At 38.9% G+C, this 27,476-nt stretch overlaps 1 protein-coding gene across 22 annotated transcripts in view; it reads left to right on the top strand.

The window, feature by feature from the left end:
- The first annotated feature begins 4,552 nt into the window (after positions 1 to 4,552).
- afdna (afadin, adherens junction formation factor a) overlaps positions 4,553 to 27,476 on the top strand; it is a 102,655-nt gene continuing 79,731 nt past the window's right edge. For 10 of the 22 annotated variants that reach the window (XM_054748090.2, XM_070543818.1, XM_070543819.1 and 7 more), the window contains exon 1: positions 4,553 to 4,901. In XM_054748090.2, the coding sequence (XP_054604065.2) occupies positions 4,800 to 4,901 (102 nt within the window). In that variant the 5' untranslated portion in view covers positions 4,553 to 4,799. The remainder of the gene's footprint in view (positions 4,902 to 27,476) is intronic. The other 12 variants (XM_054748089.2, XM_015947555.3, XM_054748087.2 and 9 more) reach the window with 2 other exon arrangements.

Here is a 27,476-nt window from a genome sequence, read left to right as displayed (position 1 = left end):
GCTGCCTTTGTTCACTCTTCTTTGAGTAAAATAATGCTATGTTGTTTTACCTCCACAAATAACACAAGCCTGAATGTGTTCTACCATGTTACAGAGTTGCTAATGGTTAGCTTCTACTAGCTTAGATGTATTCTGCTTCACCTACCCATGAGCAGTCCAAAGCCAAGGTGGGTGGGGCCATGAAGGCAAATATTCTCTGTGATCTAGAAGAGTCTGGCTTTTTCTGGCATGACTGTTTTCCTGTCTCTTTCATTTCTACAGCTAATGCACTCTTGACAGTTTAAGACAATTTTCACTTGAAGCATGTATGTGAAACTTGGAGAAAAAAATCATCACATCAGTGCTTATCCTGTATAAAAAATACCTCCTTTTAACATGGGCCACTGGAAAAGAGAGGGATGAATGTATTAACTTTGAGTCTTAAGTTTGTAGCTTTGTTTTTTCACACCTTTTGACTTGGAAGGGTTCTGCTCATATCCTGCATGGCCAAAGTGCAGCAGATGTTTCCTGTTGAGCAGCAAGGGAGAGATTTGTGTTTCTCTTGGAATACGAGCCACAGATGGCAAGAATGGAGCAGGAAAAACAGAACGGTGTGTTGATAGATAACAACCTGAGTCACGCCACCGGGCAGAGAGGGGTGCATTTTTCAGCTACCTGTCTCAGATACTTTAAAAGGATCCAACTTTCCTGAGTGAAAACTTTCAGGGACTTGCTTCTTTTCTTACTTTGCACATGAGGATTCTGTCTAAATTCAACAAAAAGGGTTATTTTAGCACAAAAACACAAAAGATCTTTAGAAAAGTATACATAATTTAAACGTCCAGCAAATCAAAGAAGTCTTTGCCAATTAGGGATGCTGAATTTATTCAGCTGCACTTTGTTTATTATCAATGCATCCTGATGCAGTTGGAGGCACTGTTGGCTCACAGCAAAAAGGTTGCTAGTTCAAAACCTAGTTGCTGCCTTTATGCTTGGAGTTGTCATGTTCTCCCCATCCATGCATGCGTTTTACACTACTTTTCTCCCCCAAACCATAAGCATGCATGTTGAAGTAACTCCCTTTGGATAGAAGTGTCTGAAAAACGTAAAATATTTATAGATAAATTTACCTGAAAATGATTTGTGTCCAAATTTCTTAGAAAACAACTAAAAACAAATCAGAACATCTATTTTTCATGCGCCAACTGCCTTTTTTCTGGCATATTTGACCCCTGCATCCCTTTATTTCACAATTCTCTGATGCCTCCTGTGGATTTTCTTTGATCCCTCAGGCCAGTTTGGATTGTTTCATGAGGAAAAATCTGTCTCTGAATCCAAAGCTGTACAGTCTGAGCACCCTTTGAAATCTTTATTATCATTATAAAAAAATCACTTCTTTAGAACTTCATTTTTCTGACACGTTCTCTCATTCATCATGGAGCGCTTGGATAAAGAGGATGAGTTTTTTTCTTTTAACAAAACAGATGAAATCAGTTTTCTGTCTAATTGGGAATAAAATCTAAAAGTTCTTCATCTGCACGATCTTCTCATCCTACAATTACCCCTTTTACCTCAATATATCATTTTTCTTTTTTAAAATATAATACAAATAGCAACTAAAACAGTTTTAAAGCTTTATTAATCTAGAGTTTTTTAAAACTCTTTTTGGATTAAAAAAACATGAATGTGTTTTTTTATGATAATGTGATAATTTACCTTTAAAGTTATACAAACGTGTATTTTTCAAGAGACGCTTGCCTCAGTTATGGAGAGATTATGCTAGCGAGCTCACGTTTATCAGCTCTTAAAATAAATATTTTTGCTCTTTGTAGATTTTCAGTTCTTGTTGTTCTTCTTCCAAACTTCCTATTTTCATTTTTGAACGTAGATCCTCTTAAACTAAAGTCGCGTTATTTTCTTAAGCAACACTCCCTCCTAAATGACTCAGATGTTTGCTCGCATCTGTTGTGTCTTCAGTCATTATTTGTATTCATTTCTTTCTAACTTGTGTAAAACTTGAAACAGTTACAGTAAGTGATGTAATCCTTATAAAACGTTATCAGCTCTTATTTAGAAAACCTGCAGATAGCAGAGGCTTGTTGTGTTCAGAGTGGGAGACAAAAACACCGATAAGCATTTGGGATGATGAGGACATGAAGGCAGCATGTGATTCTCAAATGTGACTGTAAAATGCAAATCACATCCAGCGATCTCTTTGTGTGGATCAGAACTTGACACACGTGATACTTTTGCTGGTTCAGGTTTGCATTTTTGTGTGTGGTGACGATTACTTCCCAAATACAGGAAGTGGCTGGGTCTAGCTGGTAAAATTGGTTTCCTGTTGCGGTTTCTCAGTTCTGCAGTTAAAAGAGTTCGAAGCACAACTCATCGGTTGAAGAGGAACAGTTTGTCTGCTTTTGAAAGTGAAAATATCAATAAACGGGATGTGAAAACACTTTAAACTGATTTACTTGTATATAATAATGGAGTATCCACCCTGAGACTGGGAGATCGTGGGTTCAAATCCACATTCGGGTCATACCAAAGTCTTTAAACAAATGGGACCCAATGCCTCCCCGCTTGACACTCTGCTACTACTTCTAAACTTTATTTATATAACGCCTTCACATGGCCCAAGGACCAAACAAAGCACTGCACAACAGAAATGAACATAAAGAAATAAACATAAAGAAATAAAAACAATTCTTTTTTATATTTTTGCATTTTTGTTTTGTGAAGCACCTCGTGATTTTTATCTTGAGAGGCGCTATAGAAAAGATCATTTCTTCTTCTTCTCCTTCTAAAAGCTATTTCTCCAAACAGAGGCTGTTTAAGAAGCTGTTTACATGGTAAAAAGTGGCTAAATGTCCCTTTTTGTAAAACCACTGGGATATCTGATTAGATAAAAATAACTGATGCTCAGCACAGGAGCTCAGCACTGGTTATCAGTCAACAGTGGTTTAAGCTAGAAACTCTTTGTAGCGCCTTTAACTGAGCTGCTGCTGTTTAACAAAGGTCCCAACTTCCCAAAACTGTTGCTCTAATGTGCTTCTGTATAATTATGATTCTGTAAAATCCCTAACACCATGGCCCTGGGATTAAATCAAACATTTTTGCACTGAAAATAGCAGCGTACTAACGTAAGCATGCTTATCGCTAAGTCTCACACAGTTTTGTTCCAAGCTTGTTTGAAAATGATTGCTGCAAACATCTGAGACATGAGATAACTCGAGATAAATGTGAAATTTATTTTCCTGTTTCTTCCACCATGCTTGTACTTTTAAAATCAGCTGTTCCAATAAAACCTTATCTTCATATTACGCACACGTGACCTCATCACTGTACTCATCTATTATACACCAGCACTCTTAAATCCTGGCTCGGTGACTAATATATTTATAGGAAGCTGCCGCTGTTTGACGCCCTGTCTGAGGAGGAAGGTGGGAGGTCCACATGACTAACCGCTCTGCTGTATCTAAGCTATTTCTGTAGATGTGATCGCCAAGATGTTCCTGACATTTCACAGGGTTCTGCCTGGTATTTGGTGACCTTTTAGATTCACTGACAGCAGTGTGTTAATAAAGAGCTGGTATTTGCATGGAAGCAATGCTCTGTCATTGACAATAACACACACCCCTCAGCAAACACGCACACAAAAGAAACAAGGATTTTAAAGAATATCAACAGGAAGGAAGTCCCGGATTGAGGGAAGTTATTAGGACTGAAGGCAATGACTCATAATAAATGTATGTGCGCTTACATGCAGGGAAATTTGCTTTTTTAAAGCAAATCTTAATTTTTTGTGTGCACCGATGCGCTAAACTTTAAATGTTTTACATCTTTTCCCACTAATTATTGTTCCAAAATCAGCAAGTAGAAGGTCGTATCCTGCGTAGGCAGCCAATATTTAAATTGCCTCCTCTTGCATGCATGCTGAGAGGTTTGGCAGCTCAGTGTGACATTCAGCTCCTGCAAACTAAAGCGTAACTTGGATATGACAACACGAATCACTCATCTGCTGCATCTCAATGTTTCAGTGGTTATGGACTCATCTGGTTAAGTTAAAAAAATTACTTCAAAAAACAACATGTGAATAAATATAAACATACATGGGTTATTTTGTTTATAATCAGAGACAAAATATGCTAGCATTTAAGACACATCCGATGCATTCAGAGTTCATTAAAACGTTTGGAATCATTTTTTTTTACCTTTTCATTTTAATTATTTTTATCTTTTGGGAGTAATATTTGAAACTCCATCAGCTTTCACATGGTTACTTCTCTACATTTTAACATGCCAACATCCATATTTGCTTTTTACACTATAATAACTTATTATTGTTTATAATTGCTCATCTGCTTATTTTGGACCTTTTACATTTCAGTGTTTGTTTTGCTACCAATGTCAAAGTTATTTTGTTGTTGTTTGAAAAAAATATATAGAATAGTTGAATGACCTTTAATTATCATAGCCGCGTCATCCTGGTTTACTACAGCACGTGCCTGGTGTGAGAAAAGTGACGTAATGAATCAAATTCATTTTGGACATTAAATGGTTAACAGTAGTGCGCGTTCACGGAGATTCCTCGTGAGCGCGCGGAGAGGTGCACTGCGAACGTGAAGCAGAGACAGCAGGTCGGTCGATGAGCTGGGATACAGACCGTGCTAAGCACCGGCTGAAAAAAAAAACAAGCAGAAGACCGGAACGGTTGAGTTCAGCGGCGACGGCGGTTTCTTCTCCTGTGGACTAACGTTACGGAAAGTTTCATCAAACGGTACCCACCCAACGCACATCGAGGCTCAGAAAGACTGTCCACAATGTCGGGGAGCAGGGAAGAGGAGAGGAGGAAACTGGCCGACATCATCAACCACTGGAACGCCAACCGGCTCGACCTGTTCGAGATCAGCCAGCCCACAGAGGTAGGAGATCCGTACGGAGCAGCAGGGCAGGCCGCGGCGCTGTGGGGCCTCTCCTGAGCCAAACAGAGCTGACACACCGGGGTTAGGAATGTTGGAAGTCAGGTTGTGTTGTGGGCAGCGTGGTTACTCTGTGGTAATTCCCCGGATGCGAGTGAAGCGAACCAGTACCAAACTCCATTGAAAAATCAGCGGATTCACCCTATAGTACACACAAAGGGTTCATTATGAGGCATTCAATAGTATTATTAAAGCTGCTGTAGCGACTAACCTATTAAACTGGGTAAAATTCAACATCGTTTTGTCTCACTAAAGGAAAAATATTATACTAATGCAGCTAGCTGCTAGCAAACTACCGCCCACAGCTGTGGATCCGAGGAGCAATGATTTGGATCAAAGTTGACATGAATGTGCATACACAACAAGCCGAATTTTATTTAAGTATTAGTGTTTTTATGTAAACACAGCAGGGTATTGTTAGAAACGGGTCCTCATGAGATAACTGACCGCACTGATTTGCAAGTTTTTATTAGCTAGCTAGTTAGCAAGCTCCTACACTGTTATATATAATCTGACTGTCAGAATAAGTGTTGTCAATGTTCATCACACGTCAGTAATAACCCATCTATCTCCGTGTTCGCTAGCGGACATTCAGCAGAGAGCGCCATGGCTGACAAACCCCAGTAACGCGGGGAGGCTGTTTGATACGTAGTGTAAATAAATAACAGCTTAAAAGGATTGACAAATGGTTGGGCGTAAATGCTTCCACCTGGGTAGGCACCAAAAACCCACAACCCTTAAGACTGGCTGCCAGTGCTGGGACATGGACCTTGTCATCATGTCCTGCTTTGTCCTCACACTTCACTAGCTGGCTGCTGCTTGTGGGACCAGCAGTAATTTCACCCTGCAACCTCTTAAGAAACAGTGCTGTAATTAACTCGCCTGCAAAGACTAGGAGTTTGTTTACTAATGAATTACAGAAAAAGAACTATTAATGCACCAAAAAAATGAAGTTTCTTTTTTTGTCCCTACTAGTTGGTAACCTTAACCTTCCCTCTGATTGTGTCTTATCACTTGTTAGTTTTGTTTTAAATCTGCGGTTGTGTTTTAGGCAGGCAGCCCACCCCCACCTCGCCTTGGGTGTAAGGGGGGTCACAAGGTCCCCTCTCCTCTTGAGCCGATTATTTTATTGGACTTGAAGCTGGCCAGCCGTTTGCCAGAGTTGTGTACTGCACTCACAAACCTCCCTGATCTGTAAGGAATGATTAACCATGTTGACTAGTTCTCTAGCTTGCAATTCTCGTGCAAGGAGCATTGCTTCTGGATCTGTGCTGGAGCATGCTCAGCGTCTCGTCCAGTTGGACATGATTAAATGTAAAGCAGATGCATGACCGCTCTTGCAACACCACACCCTGCTGCCCATATGTCAGCTGGTGGAGCCCCCAAGCTGCACAAGTGTTCTTCAGATTGTCCAGACAGAGTCCAGAGTGTAGCTGTGAATGAAAACCTGCCACACACAGTTTTCAAGTGTGATTGGCAACTATCTTAGGTTTGATTAATCATACAAAATCAAAATATTTGACAGTTTAAAAATTGAAAAAAGTTATTTTCATTTCTCTGCAACTTGCCACCAACAGCAGTGAGATCATTCGTGTGATTAGATTAGCTATGGATGGCTGATTAGTCTGGAACAAAGGTTCTCAAACATTTTAATCTAGCAAATTCAAACTGATTAAGGTCTGTTGTGGATCCTATGCTGCTGGGCTCATTATAACCAAACAGGTACTTCAGTTACACAGGACTTGGAGAGTGCATAAATACTGAGATTATTTCTGAATGCTGGACTCGGGTTATGTGACACAACCGTTTTTATTTAATTTAACCAGATGAGTCGATTGAGAACTCCTTCTCAGTTATGACGATCTGGCCAAGAGGCAGCAGCAACAGACGCATAGTTAGCTTTACACTAGGGATGTGAGAAAATATTGATATGGCAATATATCGTGATTTTTTCCTGCAATATTTTATAAATATTCAAAAGCTGTGTAACTCATTTTTGGAAGAATTTATATGCAAATATTTCTATATTTTCTTTTCTTTTTGGTTCAATTCAAACACTGACCGCTAGTTAGCAGCAGTGTGCAATGGGTTTTGTTTTCACCGTTAAAATGTAAATCCCTCTATTATGGTTCAGATTCCTTATTTTAAACATCCATTTAGAATGTTGTTTGAATTTTCCTACAATTAATTCAGTCTTAACAAAACATTAATATTGTCTGACTGAATGTATCGCAACATTCAGGACGGTAATATTTTGTATCGTCTCCCCTGTATCGTGATGCGTATCTTATCGCCAGAATTTAGCCAATTCACATCCCTACTTTACACCAAAGAAAAACCGATTGAAAAAAAGTTAGGCAAAGGACTGTTGCTCAAATCATGTGACTATGTTAATATTAGAAGGTTTTGTTGGCCGGTTATTCCCCTGAATTGAGATTCGGTAGCAACAAGCACAGATTCCTTCAAGCAGAGCTGTCTGATCCACTGGTCCTGCCTGCCTTGTTGGCATCAACTCATTTGAAATTTGATATCAAATGGAAAAAATTAATTCAATTTAATTAAAGGAATGTTTTCATGTGGTGTTGCTTACTTCAAACTTAATTGTTACTCAGCCTGGAAGAAGTCCTCAGTCCCTTTGAACTTGTATTATTAATGATTGTCTCATATCCCTTTCAGAGCTTGGATTGTTGCAGATTGTAGCTGACAGCACAGTTTTTCCAGCTTGTGTTTGTTTGAATATTCAAAGTTTATTTTGGGATAATGGCTTAGTTGGACAACTAGTTTAAGCTACTTGACATAGTGTAAAAAGCTTTACTGTTAGTCAACTATACCCTGTGCTGCTGCTCTGAATCTTGCCAACTTTGTTTACATAAGTGAAGAGTAGAAAACCCTAATTTTCCCAATTTTTATTTAAGGTTGCTGACTGCTACAGTTAATGTTTTGATTGCATTTGAACTTTTTCATTTATTAGTCAAGTCCTCAGGACAGAGTGTTAGTAGGATATGGAAAGGTGGATGTAAAAATGTGAAAACTGAGTGTGTACCTTAAGCCTGGCTGGAAGTCTGCTCATGCTAGTGAGTTCTGGGGGCATGCGAGCCAATACTCATTCACCAAGCTCAACATAATTCAAGTCTCATATCCAGAGGTTGATGTTTACTACTCGCACGTTCAAAGGGTCTGTGTGACTTACTTTTCCTGGGTTCATTTTTTGGTAGAAATTGGTTATTTTTTCTTTTCTTTTCTTTGATCCTTTGGTTGAGCTTCAAGATGGGGAACAATTGTGATCAGTGGATTGCTGTGTGTTGGGTACCCATTACATCCAATGAGAACACATAGAGACCAGCGATGTGACTGTTGCACACACGCACATTGTTATGCTGATGCTCAAAGGTAACTTCACGCAGCTCTACTACAGACTGGAGTTGGATTGGTTTCCTGTTACATTTAAACGGTACTTTTTCTCTCTGCCTGTGGTGTTTTGAAAAGCCTTGCATGCATTAGGTGATTGTGATGGTTATTTGTATTGTAGCAGTTAAGTAATGTGCAATGAGTTGAGCGTTTCAACTAATTTGTTGACTTCAAATGATAACGCGCCTTACGGTTGTTTAAGAGGAAATTATATTACAAGGTTGGTGGTTTATTTTATCAGGGAATAAGATTAGGCAGAACCACAATAAACCTTGAATCAACTGTGTATGGAGTTTCACTTTAACTTTATTGATTAATTAGCATTCAAATATCTCGGTGAAAAACAAAATATTAAACAAAAAAAAAAAACAATTACCACAAAGACCAGGCTAATCAAAAGGTATTGGCTGAAGCATTTGCTTATTACGCCAACCCTTCTAACAAAGATCTATTTGCATCCAGCTCCTGTGTACTGGAGCTGCATGCAGAAAATTAAACAAAGCAAAAAAACAAAACAAAAAACTTTCCACCTTAAGTAAGTAACTTCAACATAGCAAAACATTCAAGAGTTTCAGTATTTTTATTTTTGCTCTTTTCATTCTTGATTTTTTATATTTTTCTAATACTCTATTTTTAAACATGTTTTTAAACCAGGAAAATGAACTACACCTTTTTAAGTCACTGTCATAACTATTCCACAGGTTAACTCCTCTAACAGAAACACATCTCTGCTCTATATTTGTCCTTATTCTGTTTTTGTTAAAGAATTCAGTTCCCCTTAAGTCATATTGACTCTCTCTAAGTTTAAACAGCTTCTGAGTACTGCGGCAAAGCAAGTTATTTTGTGCTTTGTACATTATCTGTGCTATTTTAAATTCAATTAAATCATAAAATTTCAGGGTATTCAGATTAATAAACATAATGTTAGTTGGTTCTATATAGTTAAATTGATTTATAATTCTTATAGCTCTTTTTTTGTAACTTGAAAATAGGATGAGTATTTGTTTTATATGCATTACCCCATATCTCAAGACAATAAGTCATATATGGAAGCAACAGAGTACAATAAAGTGTGTGTAATGATTTCTTGTTCAGGACATACTTTGTTTTGTAGAGTATAGCAATGGTTTTTGACATTTTTGTTTTCACATGATTTATATGAGACTTCCAACTCGACTTGTCATCAATTATCACTCCAATACATTTATTTTTGTACACTCTTTCAATTTCAATCCCATTAACCCTGATTTTAGATATATTTTTCATTTTTCTAGTGCCAAAAACGATCGATTTTGTTCTCTTTACATTTAATGATAACTTCTTTATATCAAACCAGTTTTTAAATATATTTAACTCCTTTTTTACTGTAGTCAGAAGCTGTTCTAGATTTGTTTCTGAGCAATACAAAGTGGTATCATCAGCAAACAATACATATTTTAACAGTTTAAATAAATGATATATGTAGTGTTTCCATAGTATGAATAATTTAGGGCCCAACACAGAGCCCTGAGGAACACCACAAGTAACTTTTAACTGCTTATATTTTACATGATTAATTTCAGCATATTGACATCTGTCATCCAGGTAACTTTTCATCCATGTATGCTATCCCTCTTATGCCATATCTCTCTAGTTTATTCATTAATATAGAATGATCATTGTGTCAAATGCCTTTTTTAAATCTATAAAAACACCAACAGTATATTCCTTATTATCTATTGCATTAGATATCCCTTCTACAAGTTCCATCACTGCCATCGAAGTTGACCTTTTCACTCTAAAGCCATATTGGTTATCACTTAGGAGATTATGTTTGACAATATAGTTATCAAGTCTATTAACAAATAACTTTTCTAAAATTTTTGAGAACTGTGGGAGTAGTGATATTGGCCTGTAATTGGTAAACTGACATATCTCTCCGTTTTTATAGATTGGTATAACTTTTGCTATTTGCATTTGTGAGGGAAACACCAGTTCGAAAGGATAGATTACAGATATTTGCAAAAGGTTTCACTATATATTCTATAATACTTTTCACTAATATCATATCAGTACCAAAGCAGTCAGTGGACTTTTTATTTTTAAATGTTTTCACAAAGTTAATTATTTCTCTATCAGTTACAGCACCAATAAACATGGAGGACACATTCTGATTTATGTTTATTTAGATCATTATTAATTCTTGACTCTGGAATTTCTTTAGCTAAATTAAAGCCAACATTTACAAAGAAATTATTAAATTCGTTTGCAATGTCTTTGGTTTCATCAAGCACAATATCTTTATCTTTTTAAAAATAGTCTGGATAATTCTTATTTTTTGAGCCATTTTTGATTACACTATTTAATATCCTCCATGCTTCTTGTGTGTTACTTCTGCTTTGCTCCAATAATGTGTGGTAATAATCTTTCTTACTTGTTCTTATAATATTTACTAATCTATTTTTATGTAACTTGTACTTTAATTCAGCATCTTTTGTCCTCTGTTTTGAATCTTTTATATAGATTTTTTTTAACATGCATCTTCTATTCCCTTTGTGATCCATGGCTTATTTGATCTGTAATGTTTTGTAGTGATTTTCACTAAAGGACAATGTTTGTCATATAGTGAAATTACAGTTGCTAGGAATGCATCATATGCGCTATTTGAATCTTGATTTGCAAAAACCTCATTCCAATTGGGCTCCTTTAAGTCCACCTGGAGGGCAGGCTCTTGTTGTTCTATGTCGTTTCATATAAAATCTTTGATTCTTTTGTTTTAATCCCAAAATAATTTTGAAAAATTGCAAAATCAGGAAGATGATCGCTTATATCAGTTATAAAAAGTCCACCTACTATTTCATAGTCAATTTTATTTGTGTCTTTGGTGTGTTCTTGCTGTGTTGAAATTCTAACTCCATCTTTTAGTTCTTTTTAAAACACAGAAAGGTTTTATTTACCTGCAACGTTTCATTTGCGGCTGCAAACAAGTTTGAAGCAAAGTGTTTGGAGGACTTGGTCAGAAGCTGAGCACAGACGTTCTGAACCACCTGTAGACGGTTCAGGGAGGTTTTGCTCAGACACGTGAAAAGAGAGTTACAGTAGTCTAAGCGTGAGGAGATGAAGGTGTGGAGAACTGTCTCAAGTTCAGAGCGGGACAGAATGGGACTTAGCTTTGCAATGTTCCTGAGATGGAAGAAAGAAGAGCAAACAAGAGAACTGACATGAGAATCCAGGGTGAGAGCTGGGTCAAAGGTCACGCCAAGATTCCCGACGGAAGGTTTGGTGTGAGAAGCAAGCTGACCAAGAGAGTCTCTGACTTTGGGAACCAGCTTGTCTGGAGCACAGATGAGGATCTCAGTCTCATCTTCAATGTCTGGAGCACAGATGAGGATCTCAGTCTCATCTTCAATCAGCTGTAGAAAGCTCCCAGCCATCCAGGTTTTGATAGTAAGCAGGTGTGTCTAAGAAAGGTGAGGAATCAGCCCAGAATTACACGGGAGGAGCTGGTCAATGACTTGAAGAGAGCTGGGACCACAGTTTCAAAGGTCACTGCTGGTAGAACACTATGCTGTCATGGTTTCAAATCACGCATTGCACGAAAGGTTCCCCTGCTCAAGTCATCACATGTCCAGGCCCGTCTGCAGTTTGCCAATGACCATCTGGATGATCCAGAGGAGGCATGGGAGAAAGTCATGTGGTCAGATGAGACCAAAGTAGAACTTTTTGGTCTAAACTTCACTCGCCGTGTTTGGAGGAAAGAGGAGGAGTTGCATCCAAAGAACACCTTCCCTACTGTGAAGCATGGGGGTGGAAACATCATGCTTTGGGGGTGCTTTTCTGCGAAGGGGACAGGACAACTGCACTGTATTAAGGAGAGGATGAATGGGGCCATATATTGTGACATTTTGCGCAACAACCTCCTTCCCTCAGTCAGAGCATTGAAGATGGGTTGTGGCTGGGTTTTCCAACATGACAATGACCCGAAGCACAGCCAGGATAACCAAGGAGTGGCTCCGTTAGAAATGTATCAAGATTCTGAAGTGGCCTAGCCGGTCTCCAGACCTAAATCCAATCGAAAATCTTTGGAGGGAGCTGAAACTCCATGTTGCTCAGCACCAGCCCCAGAACCTGACAGATCTAGAGAAGATCTGTGCGGAGGAGTGGGCCAAAATCTATGTTGCAGTATGTGCAAACCTGGTCAAGAACTACAGTAGGGTTGTCACGGTATGAAAATTTAACCTCACGGTTATTGTGACCAAAATTATCACGGTTTTCGGTATTATTGCGGTATTTTTTAAACGGTGTTGCATATGTTCAGAAAGCATTGATAGTCCTGTTCTACACAAACTGAAATAGTTTTGAAAATGTTTAACAGTGTTTATTAAACCTAAAATAACACAAAGCCTTAGCAAAAGTGCAACTTTTCACAAGTAAAGGAACAAATAGCTTATTTTTCTGGAACATGTTACAGTAGTCAGTGCAGGTTTAAATTATACAAATCCAAACATTCAAAACATAAACAATATGTAAACAAATCAAAGAAACACCACTTGTTTTCTCATATACTTGTTTTCTTCATTATCAAAATGAAAATCTAAAACTCCAGTCCACACTTGACTTGAGCACTGTACAAGTCAACCTTAAAAAATATGTATTTAAAACAAATAGCCACTTTAAACAAATTACTAAAATAACTACTACACTATGTAATCAAATCCAAATGTTCAAGTATAAATGGCATTGAATAAGTAAACAAATCAATGACAAGGAACTAATTGTATATTTCTCTTCATCATCAACAAATAAGATGCTTCATCCAGCAACAGGGTGTCCGTGACACAAATGCTGGCAGAGGACGCTGCGGCTACAGTATATAGTGACTCGTTGCATTCTCCCTCAACCAAAAGTCCTCACGTCATGCATTTCAGCTAAAATGCTAATGTTAACTTACCTTGCACTGGCTGTAGAGACGTGGGTGATCGTCACACAGATGTGCCATTAGATTCGAAGTGTTGCTGCCTTTTGCAGACACTTGTTTCCTGCACGTTCTGCAAACGGGATAGCAGTCTTCTATTAACTGTCCCTCAGCATTTTCAGAAATCCAAAATATGCCCATACTTCCGATTTAGTCTTCTTTGAGGGCGGATGGATGTCCTGGGCGCTGCCGTCTCCTCCTTCGGCCATTATTTCAGCTTCAAAGTTTTGGTGCCGTTGCAAACTAAAAAGTGCGTGTGCGCACCGCGGGAACTTCAGCTGAAGCGACGGTGGCTGGTAAGGGTCATCGCGCCGAAACCGCGGCCACGGTAAACCCACCGAGATAATATAGTTTTTTAAAAACTGGACGGTTATTTTTATTGTCAACTTTTTTACCGGGGTTTACCGCTATACCGGTTACCGTGACAACCCTAAACTACAGGAAACGTTTGATCTCTGTAATTGCAAACAAAGGCTTCTGTACCAAATATTAATACTGATTTTCTCAGGTGTTCAAATACTTATGTGCAACAAACAACAAATAAATTCTTTACAGATCATACAATGTGATTTCCTGATTTTTTTTTCATTCTGTCTCTCACAGTGGTAATGCACCTACAATGTGAATTTCAAACCCCTCCATGATTTTAAAGTGGGAGAACTTGCAAAATCGCAAGGTGTTCTAACACTCATGTTCCTCACTGTATGATGCCAGAGAATAACTGTGCTTATGTTAACGTACCTGAATAATGTCAATGTGATGTTTAATGTGAAGATTCTAAGAATGCTTAGGATTAGGGCTGGACAATATAGAAAATAAGCATATTGATATAAAAAAAGTTCATATTGAGCAATATCTGTAATTGATAATAATTAAAAATAAATGTAAAAAATATATTTTAAATGCAGCCCTGGCTATTTTATGTCATTACTTTATGATTAAACAAGTTGGTTGTGTTACCAGACTGAATTTTTTGATTCTCAGCAAATTTTGCTATTGACCGTTTTTTTTTTTGTCATACGTGTAAAAACAAAATTATTGCCGTGCTTGTGAACTACTTTAACCTTTTTACGGGACACTTTCCTCCACCGCTTCTTGCTGCAACATATTGTTTGATAGACGTATTGTGCAATAGAAAAAATTGGGTCAATAAAAACTTCAATAAAAAGTTTGTTTTCTCTATTAAAGCTTATTGAGTAGCTTAGTACATGTGTCAATATTTACTCCCAACCAATCAAAAACACAGACCCAAGCACGCTATTGAATTATTGTCCAGGTTTATTTAGGATTCTGTCCAAACAAGAAAATGTTTAATGTGATATTATTGGGATCTAGAGCTTTTGTGCATGCAGCCATGGGTGTCCCACATATCTCGCCCGATGACCACTGGATTTAGACAACAGTTCCTTGAGATCCTAATGAGGAAAATTGGTAAAAATAAGCTCTATCCATCCTTTACTATATTACCATTGCACACACTGATATTGTGATGGTTATTAACAATTACTGTTTTGTGCATCCCTATTTTCATTCTGTCACCTTTTCGAACGGCGTTTGCCTTTCCAGATACCACAGAGAAACTCCATAAAATGCTTCTCTTTAAGAGCTGGGGTGTTGACCCCGGATCTACCCAGCAGCTCTTTGGATTTGGAATGCTGCACAGAAGGAAAAGTTTGTTGATAAAATGGACTTGAATACATTTTTTTATACATGAAAACAAGCTGAAAACAAGTTTTTATACATAAAAAAATGCTTTTGTCTTACATTTGCAACTTCCATATTAATTTTTCGAAAACGGCTGATGCATCCAAGTAAACGACCATTGCATTTGCCTTTCATTTGGTGCACAGGGCAATAGCAATAAAATCAGACCTGTTGCATGATTTCATTTCGTTTGTTAAAGGCTTTAGCAGCAATGGTTTTATAATTAGCCGTTGATTCTCGAAACCTAATTTTAATATGTGGCAGTGTTAATAAGCAGCTGTAGGCAATAAGTATTGTTTTTGAAGAGTTAATTTTAAGGATTTGATAACATTGTGGAATCAGAAGTCACCAAAGTAAACAGAACTAAATCCAGTTTGTAATTTGTTTTTGGAGCTTCTTATGCTTGCAAATGTTTATTTATGAAGAAGGTCCATTCTGGGGAGGATAGAAATTATAATTTACTAAATGTCTTTGAATGCATCATTTGCAGAAGCAGTGATAAACAGTTATTGTTGTTTTAAATACACCCGACAATAAGCAGCAAAAAGCTTCAGAAGGAGGCCAAACATCTCCTCAGATCAGAGTTTATTGTCTAAATTGGGTTATATCAGCATGAAAAAGGCTTTCTACCCAGACATGGATGAGGTGGAGGTGCTCAAGTGTTTTTTTTATGTGAACTGAGTTGGACAGTTTTAATGCTCCCCCACTTGTCTCCAGTGCTGACTTGAGGAGTTTCTTGAACTTTTCTCTGCCAGACGGTTGCGTGTCATTTCGCAGATTACTCACTTGGAGCTTCCCACAGCCTGGTGTCTGAAGCAGCTTAAAAACACAGCAGTAGTGTTGGTTCTAAATTAAAATTTTTCAAATGAAAGAAAATGTCTCAAAAAGATTTTAGGGCCTTGAAATTACAAAAAGGCCTTACATTATAATATGCAGCTCTGCATGGGTATTCCAGGTCTTGTAGAATCAGGACAGAGGTCATGCAGTGCACATTTTTTCATATACTGACAAAAACGGGCAACAGTTGATTAGACTTTTATTTATTTATTTATCTAGTTATTTTACATTTTTTCTTATTGCACGCATCAGAAGAATTGATATTGTATTTACTAGCAGGAAGCTCATTTCTCCCTTCTTCCCCCGGGATACGAAATGCAACAAATGGCCACTCCCTCCATTTCCCAACTGCACAGGAAGTAGGAAACTGAACAGGAAGTGTGTGTTTTGTGGAGATAGTGTGTTTCCTGTCGTGTAGGTGGAAAGGCTGTTTTTCCAGAGGGATGCTTTGTCAGATTTTCTTTTTGTTTTACAAGTTATTTGCAGATTCAGAAGTTTTTAGACTAACTTGTTCTACAGGGGTCAAACAAAGCCCTATCGCACCATTATTTTCATTTTTTATAATGATTGTGTATATAAATTATAACTTAGTGCAAATGGATGCACAGTTAAAACTTAAGGAAATGAAAAAGAATAAAAGTGGTGTCTTATAACAATTACAAATGCTCATTGTATTCATGATGGTGCTGTTTGTGTTAGACTGATAAACCTTTGAAGGGACTTTTCTGTTGCGAAGTCAGGCTAGCATTGCATAAAAATATTTTTGATGTTTTAAACGTTTCACGTTTAAAATAACTGGTTAAACGTATGTTATCCAACAATGTACAATGTATGAAATGTATAGTTTACTACAGAAATATCTCTAAATCTTGTGAATCACCATAGGTTTTATTGAAGTGACTATTTGTTTCCCTTGGCGATGGGGGCAGTACATACTTAAATCATTGAAAGCAAGCAGTATTTTGTGGTCGAGTGAGACCTTACCAACGGATGGCCATTAGGGTCAAAAATCTGCTTGTTACTAATTGTTAAATGTGTTTTGTCTTCACGGGCTCCTGTAGAAGGAAACATGGCGTCTAATATAGCATTGCCCAGAGACTTGGACTCGCTCCCATGTATTTTACACCATATTTTTATGGTTATATGTTACGAAGCCGCCAATATTTTTCAACAACTGTGCATCATTTAATTTGCTTTGATAATTCCAGAGATTAATGGGGAAAAACTACACATTGTCTCTTTTAAATAAACAATCAAATTTAAGTTTTATTAAAAATGGGAGAATAGAGGAAAATTGATAAGTGGGAAAATTTAATTGTATCAAAAACATCAAATTGTTAATAATTTCACTCAGAAGGGTTTAGTAGTGATTAACGCTGTTCTAACAATATTAACTAAGGCTGAAATATGTTTTTATCAAAGTTCATAGCTTTATAATTTCAATAAAGCTTCTGTTACTTTATAATTTTGTGTTTGGATTTGAGCTTGTGGGAGCAGTTGTTGCTGTAAAAATTAAGTCCTCGATCTGGCTCCTTGTTGTTGAAATACTCCTTAAATGCTTTATAAAAACCCACTGAAGACCTGAGCTGAGTGGCTGGTGGCTGATGGTGCCTGAAGGCTCAGTTTCAGCTTGACTCATTCTTGTTTTCAGTCGCTGCTGTGAAATAAAGGAGCCTGGTTGCTGGCAGCACAGTGCAGTGGAGGCCTGGTTAACAGACCTGCTGGCCTCAGCTACAATTGCAGGTCCATGAGGTCACACGCGCGTGCGCGCGCACACACACACACACACACACACACACACACACACACACACACACACACACACACACACACACACAGTTGTGTAGCCACTGACCCCTGTGTGCATCTATCTCGGTCTGCATTGTTCCTCTGTTTGTCGACCACACCCTGCCTCCCCTCCTCTGTCTGTCTGCTGCTCATGTCATATGTCACCATGGTAACACAGAAGCTGTGAGGAGACTACTCAGAAAAGAGGTTTCCTTCGTGCATGCACGCACACACACACACACGCAGTACAAGCTTCTACAAAAACAAAGATGGTGTGTGCTTAAAGATGCTTTGATTGAACGTACCAGTCCAGGGTAAAGTGGCCATTAGCAGTTAGTTTGCCAACAGACAGGATTCATTAATCTGCACAGTTTATTTGGGTTGGAGTGGCAGATGGCTGTGTCAGGTCTGTCAGCTAAAATGCAATCCTGCAGGAGATTGTTGCAGTCGTTTCTGTAGAGAAAAACCCACACTGCTGTCTCATAAATGATAAAATAACTTATGTTTGGGCTTGTAGGTTGATAAGATGTAACTATGATGGAGAAGTTTTCCACTTGTGTATTCACGGAAAAGAACCTGCAGCCTTTAACTCTCTGAATAAATATAAATAATTGATGTAATGTTAATCCTTTCTGTTCTCAAAATAAAAATCGGATTCCTCATTACAGCACTGTAAGTGATTCAGTTTTCTAGCTGAACGTGTTTTTGGCATCAAATATAAAAAAATGTATTTATCCAAATCCAGTTTAGAAAGCACCAATAAAAATGTGTACCAAAGTGCTGTACAGTAACTTGAATAAAGGAAAGAAATAATACAGCAGCAACAACATTAAAGTCACAGATAAACTAACCTCTTCAATCAAAAGTCAAAGAAAAAAGCAAGTCTTCAGGTGAGATTTAATTAACCAATGCATGGATAAGAATTTAGAAACTATGTCGCGATAAGAACGTTTTTATCATCACCAGCAGTCTCAAGTGAAAAAAGCTAGCACTCACCACTGAGCTTATGTGCTTATCAAAACAGAAATGCCTATACATTTTCACACTAAGATTAGTGATGGTGGGTTTAAGAAACAAGTTTAATGGCTGCAAATCCAAACAGTCCGTTCCACCTGTGTGTCTGGAGGCAGTTTGTAAAACCTCAACTTTGGTTTTATTGAAATACAGAAAGTTTGCAGACATCAATGATTTAACAGCAGCTTTACAATTCAATTATTTTGCTGCACAGAATTATTTTTCCCAGCTAAGGGGCACATAGATTTGGCTATCGTCCGCATAGAGGTGGAAAGGCATCCCAAACTGCCGAAAAATAGACCCCAGGGGAAGCAGGTACAAGATGAACAACAGTGGCCCAAAAATGGACCCCTGAGAAACACCACGTCAGGGGTAGCTGTGGAGGACACTGAGTCACCAATTTTAACACAAAAACTACTGTCAGACAAGTAAGATTGAAACTAAGAATGCACAGATACCAGTATCTGTATTGGTGCATTCCTAGGACCAATAATGGTATCGGTCAAAGTTGGCCGATAGCAGGAACCGATACCAATGCAGTTGCCTGAAAGTGGCATCACTGTAACTTGTCAGTTCTGTTCTTATAATATCTTAGGAATAGAAATTATCACAAAACTGACTCTTATTGAGATAATTTTCCCCATGTCAATAAGTTTGATAATAAAAAATTTAAAAGAGGTGAGTAGGTTGCAACATTTGTATCCCTTTAAGAAGCTGTACCACTAGGCACCTTTTTGGCATCTGCCTGACCAATCCCGGTGGCTGCCTGGTGGGGTCTGGGTCCCTGGGCTCTGCTGGGTCCCCAGCGGGGGTGGTCGCCCCTGGGTCCCGGGTAATTGGGTCCCGGGCTCGGCTGGCTAGGGGGTGGGAGGCTGCGGGCGGGCCTGTGGGCTTGCCGCCGATATCTCCCGGGACTCTGCCGGCTGCTGGTTGTGGCCCCCCGGGGCGATCCTCTGCGCCTCTCGAGGGGGGCGGGGGCATTTCTGGTCGCAGTCTCCCTGGAGTTCCTGTGCTCTGGGGCAACTCCTGGATCTCTGGGACTTGGAGCTCTCTCTGTCTCCTGCACATCTTTAGGGGGCAGATCTGTGGCCCCTCACACTCTCTATTGGTCGCTCCTATAGAGAAACCTTACATAAACAAGCGCGTGCACACACTCAGGTGCTCCCATGGTGCTCTCATAATTATGGACTTGGGCACGTTCAGCACATGTCTTAAGGCTATGGTGGGCACTTAATGCACTGTGATTTATTATCGTGTGATTGTTCAGTTAAACAATGTTGATTACATATTTCTTCAAGTTGACGCAGTGATAGCTTGATCTTGTTGAATTGTTGTTGTGTCCCATTTTTTTGTTTGTTTTTTTCTTCTCTCTTTCTGCAGGTCTAGAAGCAGATTCTTGTTCATTATTGTTTATTTTTGTGGATCCCCCCCCACCCCCATCTTTTGTCTCTTCCTTTCTCTTTCACCTCTGTCTCCGTGTCTGGTCGGAATTACAAAGCATTCAAAAACAACAACAATAAAGTTTTAAGTATCAGGTGTGACATTAAAAGCAAACGCTTTGATGCTCCACCTGAGAGTAAATCTGTAAGGCAGCATTCAGACATCGATTCTGTTTGCCTCACAGCCAGACAGGACACGCACACAAAAAAAATAATAATAATAAAAAAGAAGCTGTACCACATTAGCTGTTTTTACAGGACCATAGCGTTTGCAAAATGGGATTTGCTGCAGCTCCCTGAGGAGGATTTTGGCATTTATATTAGCAAAGTGGAAGCTAGGATAAACTGCCATCAGGCACCTCTCAAACCAAGACGGGATAAAGGGAGGTCACTGGGCGGCCCCCCTGCATTTGACGTACAGGGTCGCGCATTCAGCGTCAGATGGAAGACACGTCAGACTGATAAAATTTCCTTTTTCAGGACCTTTAACTTTGATGTGACCTGCTTTTTGTCCCGCGTTTAGCCATCAGAGGCGAGGGGCTCATGCGGCAATATTACTACGAGGCTAAGCGCATCAGAATCGAGTTTTATCACCTTTCCCCTTTGCTCCTTGCCGCATTTACAAGTCACACAAATTCGGATTTATCTTTCTGTAATGACGCGTGTTATAAAAGAGGCTATTGAGTCACGTAAAAATGTGACTCAACGTAATACATGTGACAGCCCCATCTAGTGGACAATTTTTGTTTCTGCGCATACCTGAATTTATCGTCCATTTATCGTTATCGAGGTGAAATCCTCAATATATCGGGATACTTATTTTAGGCCATATCGCCCAGCTCTAATTTCTATTAATATATTTAATTTTTATCTACCTCAGTCTTTTCCTGTTGAAAGCAGAAAAGGAAATAAAACCTGTATTCATTGCATTTTTGTGTGGTAGAAATATCGGTGTCAGTAATCGGTATCGGTGAGTACTCAGATCCAAGTATCTGTATCGTATCGGTTTAGAATAAAGTGGTATTGCTGCATCCCTAATTGAAACGATTGTAGAGCCACTCCCCGGATACCAACAGTGTTTTCAAGGTGACTCAAGACAATTCCAAGGTCTACCGTATAAAAAAATTTCATAAATAAATAAAATGAAGAACTTCAAGCAAATATGGCATTGTGCATAAACACGTGGATGAGGAAACTTGACCAGATTTTTACAAAAACATAAACTCTATATGTTTACATAAAAATAAATTAAAAACATGAAATTCTAGACATTCTAGACACAAGTTTGTCTAGTCTTTTTCAGGTGCTTTTCATTTAGGAATGTGTATTTTAACATTTTTAGCTTCTGTGTACATCCACAAGTGTCAAAACTGTCTGAAAAGCTTGTTCTATTGTTTTCTAATGTTTTTATTCTCATTCTGATTGGACTTAGATAGACCATGCATTTTGTCATTCATTAGTGTTTATGTCATCGTAGTTAAGCAGATGTTGCTCAAGATTTCAAGATTTATTGATGATTGTATGGTAATATTATTAATCATGCATCCTAACCTATGAAGCTCTTTTTGTTGCACTTTACCATCTCATCCAGTGTTCGACATTCCAAAGTCACTTTTCTGAGTGGCTATAGTAGCAAAGCTGCAGCTCGTCTCATCCTCACAACCTAACCCTCTGCCTGCATCTGGGAATCCATGTCCTCCTGTTCTTCTGCAGTGGCAGTGCATCAGTCTAAATGAAGCTGTAACTGTGCTGCATGTCGCATTTCACGGCCAGCCTCTGGAGGTGTGTGAGAGCAATCGCACCAGAGCAGTGTATTACGATGCAGGGCGAAAGATCAGGACTAAGTCTTACAGCCTGTCCAGCTGAGTTATGGTCCATTTCTTTAATGCTCATAAATGCACAAACAAGGTTTGATGAGTACTCATGCTGTGTACTTTTATCATCAGAATCCTGTGTCTTAATGTAAAACTCGGTGCATGAAAACACCATGTTCTTAATTTGATGTTTTGAAAAGAAGGTAGATTAAATTTTCCTTTATTATTTTTCTAAAGGATTCATTAATTTCAGCTCAGGCTGTGGTAACACTTTTTATTCTCCAGTCATGATCCTTGTTCTATTTTTTGTATAGAAATCTCTAATTTAGATGCAATTATTTGACTTTTCTCTAAATCTGATGCAGAAGAAAATCTCAGAAATATAATGAAGTATTATAAACTATATACACCTAGGTATATTTTATTAGGCTTTTTACTGCATATTAGTTACTAATCTGTGCAGCGACGAAGCTCACTGTATCAGCTGTAATTAATGCAGCTGACCTGGTTTATTGGCTGCTGAGCATAAAAGAGAAGGATGGGGTCACACTGGACAGCCTATTAGCATATTAGGAAGTCCACTTCTGCTCGGTGATAGTTTTAACTTTACACCCTCCATTTAACAGAGCAATTTATACCAGCGGTACAGCACTCACAGTTAATTACAGTCAGAGGTTCTGCAGAGGCAAAGTGATTTTGATCAAGATTTCATGGGAAACGGGTGTGGAAGTGACAAAAATGAGCCAGTTAATCACTGGGCTGTGACTGGTGGGATTAATTTGCAAACGTACGGCATACACAAGAGTTTCCAAAAGTCTCAATGTTTGCAAGAGTTCTGTTTCCTTGTGCGAGTTGCTCGGCCTTTTTCTTCATATATCCTCTTCCAAATAGTCTGAGAACTGTTTGTTTTCAGTGACTCAAAAAGTGTTGGAGTGAAGCGAATAAAATGCAAAAGAAATGAGGAGGAATTAAGAACAAACTGAGTCAAATTTGAAGCGATTTGTGATTTAGCTGCAGTAAGAACATTTGCATGACTGTCACACAAACCTCGTGTAAATGGTAAATGGCCTGTATGTAATATAGCACCTTCTAGATTCCTAGAACCCACCCCCCAGATGTTTTACAACACTGTCAGACATTCACCCATTCACACACACATTCACACTGTGGTGGTGATGAACTGCAATGTAACCACAGCTGCCCTGGGGTTTACTGAAAGAGGTGTGGCAGCAGAGCACTGGCACCGCCGGTCCTTCCACCCACCGTCAACCTGCAATGTGGGTTGAGCGTCTTGCCTAAGGACACAGTAGCAGCATTCTCTGTCAGTAGCCAGGATCGATCCTACAACCGTCTCTCCCTCCTGAGCCACTGCTGCCCCTGTGATCATGTGATCTGGCTAGGTATTAAATGTCTACAGTTCGGTGGGATTTAAACCATAAACTTGCATCTTTCATCACAATTTTGGTTTAGCAAGTCAACACCAGTCACAGCCCACCAAGAAGCAGGCTCAAGTTTTAGGAACAATGTTTAGGAAAAAATAGTCCTACTCTTAGGAGTAAATGGACAACTCTGTTCTGATGGTAATCAGTAACTTATTCCATCAATGTTCTACCAGAAATAAAAGCATTCCCACCTGAGATGGCTTTGACTTTAGGGATGACCGTACCACAGTCTGCTTCAGAAAGGACAACAGCATTCTGGGGGGAAAACTGTTTATTTAAGAAATGACTGGATGGAGATGTGTTCATAGCCAGGTGACTTTCTTTTCTGTTTGTCTTAAATAGTGAATATGGTCAGGTTGGGTTATTAGATGAATAGAATTAATTTTTTGACAATCATCGATGGGCTTTGATCATTTTTTAGTGAGCAATATTTTTTTATGAATTAGCCTTGCAGATGGGGGAATGCAAACTTCTACGTCAAATCCACATATTTTTGCAACACTTGTTCTATGTACATATACTGTGGATATTACACCATTTGAAAGCCAGGATTCTTGTGATTTAAACGATTTATTGCAATTAAAGATTCATAAATGATACTGTAGACACACACAGTAAATACTTTTAACAAGCCACTTGGAAATTTAAAATTATTCTAAATAACTCACAGTTGACTGACAGAATAGTGCCATCTCCAACAAGTGTTATGAATCAAAGGGGTCAATTTCTTTTACATCCAGAAGCCAAATAAAAGTTCTTAAATAAAATATTTGACCACAGCATGTCTTATATTCACAATCCAACATAATTTACCGTGGAAAACATTCAAAATTTCTTTCAGATGCATCTTTCATAGTCCTTGTTATCATCCAAATGTTGGCTATAAAATTTTGAGTGACATCTTCCTGAACCAATAGGTTGGCCGTCCTCTGCTGAAGTAAAATCATCAGCTATTGGCTGACCGGTCAGAAGTGCCACCCTGTATTATCACGTGTAGCATGAACCAACTGCTGCACAGTTAATAATTGATTAATGCAATGAATAACCAATGAAATTTGGAAAACAAAGTGTTATATGAATCCCCCGTGCTCTGCTTCAGTAAATTTGCGTAAGGACTATTGTGATTGGTGGAGCGGTCCATTCAGCGTGTCAGGCCAGCAAACGGTCTAAATGTCTCCTGTGTGAATATATCGCCCATCGTCGTTTTATGGACTGACGAATATCGCCCGCCCCTAAATTATGGCACTTATTTAGAAGAAACTTCCTCAGCTGCAACTCTGTTTGCAGATGTTGTTGTTGAGGTATTTTTTCCTTTTGTTTAAGGCCCTGTTGATTACAGACTCTCAGTATCTATTTACACATTTTGTTTACTTTGTGGAATTTATAAGACAATTGATTGTTACTCCAATTTACAGGTTCTTTAAGCCTTAAATTACACTCTGTCTATCTTGCAAAATCACCACTCTCCTTTGGAGGCTGTTCGTTTTCTGTAATGGGCCTTCAAAGTGTGATCAATAAATGTTAAACTGCTCCCTAAAGGAGCTTCCCTAAGCAGACCCCAGAACAACACATCAGCAGTGTGTGTGTGTGTGTGTGTGTGTGTGTGTGTGTGTGTGTGTGTGTGTGTGTGTGTGTGTGTGTGTGTGTGTGTGTTTGAAGAGCCAATTGGGTAATATGTCATGTTTGAGGTTTCCTACTAGCCATGGAATTGCAGGAATGCAGATGAAGTTTTCAGGGGAGAATTCCAGACGAAGAAGACATGATAGATTCTGTGTGGAAATTGGGGAATGTTGGTGATCCATCTGAAGGCAAGACAGGGAAAGCAGGATGTTTTAAAAAGTAGTGGAATACACATTAAGACCCAACAGCGATTTACTTTGGAAGCACCTGTGGTTTATAATCTCCTTCCTTCTGTCAAATTCACATTCTTTCCTTGTGATTTGGCCTCTCTTATCTATCTTTTCTCTCTTTCCTCCGTTTCTAAAACAAGCTGTGTATTGTGTGTGCTCGGCAGAGCAGCCCGCCCTCAAAGCTGTGTATAGATGTGTGTGTTTGTCCCAGCCAGCCTGTCAGACCATGTTAATCCCCTCAGAGGCCCAGCTCACCTCCTCCCCTCTTTGCCCCCCCCCCCCCCCCACACACACACACACACACATTTTTTTGTCCTCCTTCCATCCTCATTGGTCTTACGTGACCTTTTCTACTGTCTCATATGCTCTCCCTCCTGTCACTCACATCTTGTTTGTGTCCATCCCTTCATTGACCTCACAGGATCAGGCGGCAATCAGGCAGGGACCAATTACTACAACTGTTTGGTGCTACTCACAACCAGCTCCCATGGTGCTTTGCAGCAGATCAATGTCTAAGGCATGGTCCGTAAGGAGGGAAAACAAGAAAGAGCAGTCTGTGCAATCATCAGGAGTAATAAGGAGTTAAGCTGGATGTTTGTGGTCAGAACATGAGCAGACGTTAGAAGTTAGAAAAGTAAAGCAGTGAAACTAGTTGTTTCCAAAACTCCTAACTGATGCCTTAAACAGTTACAGAAAATAAAGAATAAATATCAAGCCTTCATTTGATGCTTTGAGAGGTTAAATGTTTGCTGCAGAGGCAGTGTATGAATAAAAAGAAAACTGTTGTCCAAATGTGCATTTTCTCCTTAACTGCAGATTTTAGTGCATTTTGCTTGCATGTAATACTGTTTCACTTCAGTTTTGTTAGTGTTGCTTTTTGCAGAAAGTTGATGGATAGTTTAGCATGTTGCTGATGAATGTTACTGATATTTGAAAAGCCAAGCAGTCGGTCGATAAAGGAAGAATGTTTGTGGTTTGACTTTTTTGGTGATGATTTATTCAGCCTGTTTTTGTTGGTTTTCAGGTTTTAAATATAAAGGTATCAGTTCACTGTGTAACATCACAGAGGCATCAGTTTATTTTGACAATCCGTTAAGGGTATAGTTTAAAGTTTTGTTCCACAACCTCAGTGTTGGGTAAATTGTCTAAAATAAAAGTAATTTTAATGTGCCTTAGTGTTATTTTAGTTAAATTTTATTGTATGGTAATTATTTTTATTTGTACTCCTAAAAATATTATTTCATTAGAAGAAGAAAAGATATTTTCCATAGCGCCTCTCAAGATAAAAATCACAAGGCGCTTAACAACCTACTGAATAAACAAATGTCAACATTCTAGAAATGCAGTTAGGGGCTGCACAAAACCACTCTGAGAGCTGCAAACGGCCCTCAGGCCGCACTTTGGACATGCCTTGACTAGAATGTTGCAATAAGAAACATTAAATAAGTTTTCAGCAGGCTAAGTTCTGTAGTCCAAGAGGTCTGTGCGTTTGTCTCATTGTCACCCATTGTGCCAGCTGGTTGTTATTAGACACCCCCCCCCCCCCCGTGAAGCTGCACCTTGTTCTCGCCTAGCCCTGCTCCACCCTCCTGACAGGCTCTGGTGGAGAATTTAAACTGAAATACAATAATATTATGTGGGTGTCCTCAGGACTTCCCTTCACCCTGCCCCACCCAGTTTGATTGTTGATCTTAGCTGTCCACCCTGCTTCATGAGAATGACACACACACACACACACACACACACACACACACACACACACACACACACACACACACACACACACACACACACACACACACACACACACACACACACACACACACACACACACACACACACACACACACACACACAACCTCACAGTGTGACTTCACTGACTTTTCCGATGCTAGCCCTGTCTGTGTGTGTGTGTGTGTTCAATGTTTGGGTGATAATGTTTCTCAGGGAAAAGAAAGAACAGATGTATATCTCTTTAACTCCTCTGCTTCTACTTGCTATCATGTGTTAGTAGGAGGGGAGAGACTCTAGTCCAAGTTAACATGCCTCTTTAGTTTGTTTTAAGGAGTCTGTCTGATGCAAATGTGCTATCTGCTGCTGTGGTCAAATCAAATCCTCAAATCAGCTTTATTTATATAACACTTTTCATACAAAAAATGCAACTCAGAGTGCTTCACAGATTAAAATTGCCCCATAGATCCCATATTCCCATCCCAGCCCCCCTCCCCAAGTATAAAACAATTGACAATTATGGTTCCCCTCCCGCAC

This window comes from Nothobranchius furzeri, chromosome 2, assembly GCF_043380555.1.
Source record: "Nothobranchius furzeri strain GRZ-AD chromosome 2, NfurGRZ-RIMD1, whole genome shotgun sequence".
NCBI lineage: Eukaryota > Metazoa > Chordata > Actinopteri > Cyprinodontiformes > Nothobranchiidae > Nothobranchius > Nothobranchius furzeri.
This window is presented reverse-complemented; position numbering and strand designations above follow the sequence as displayed.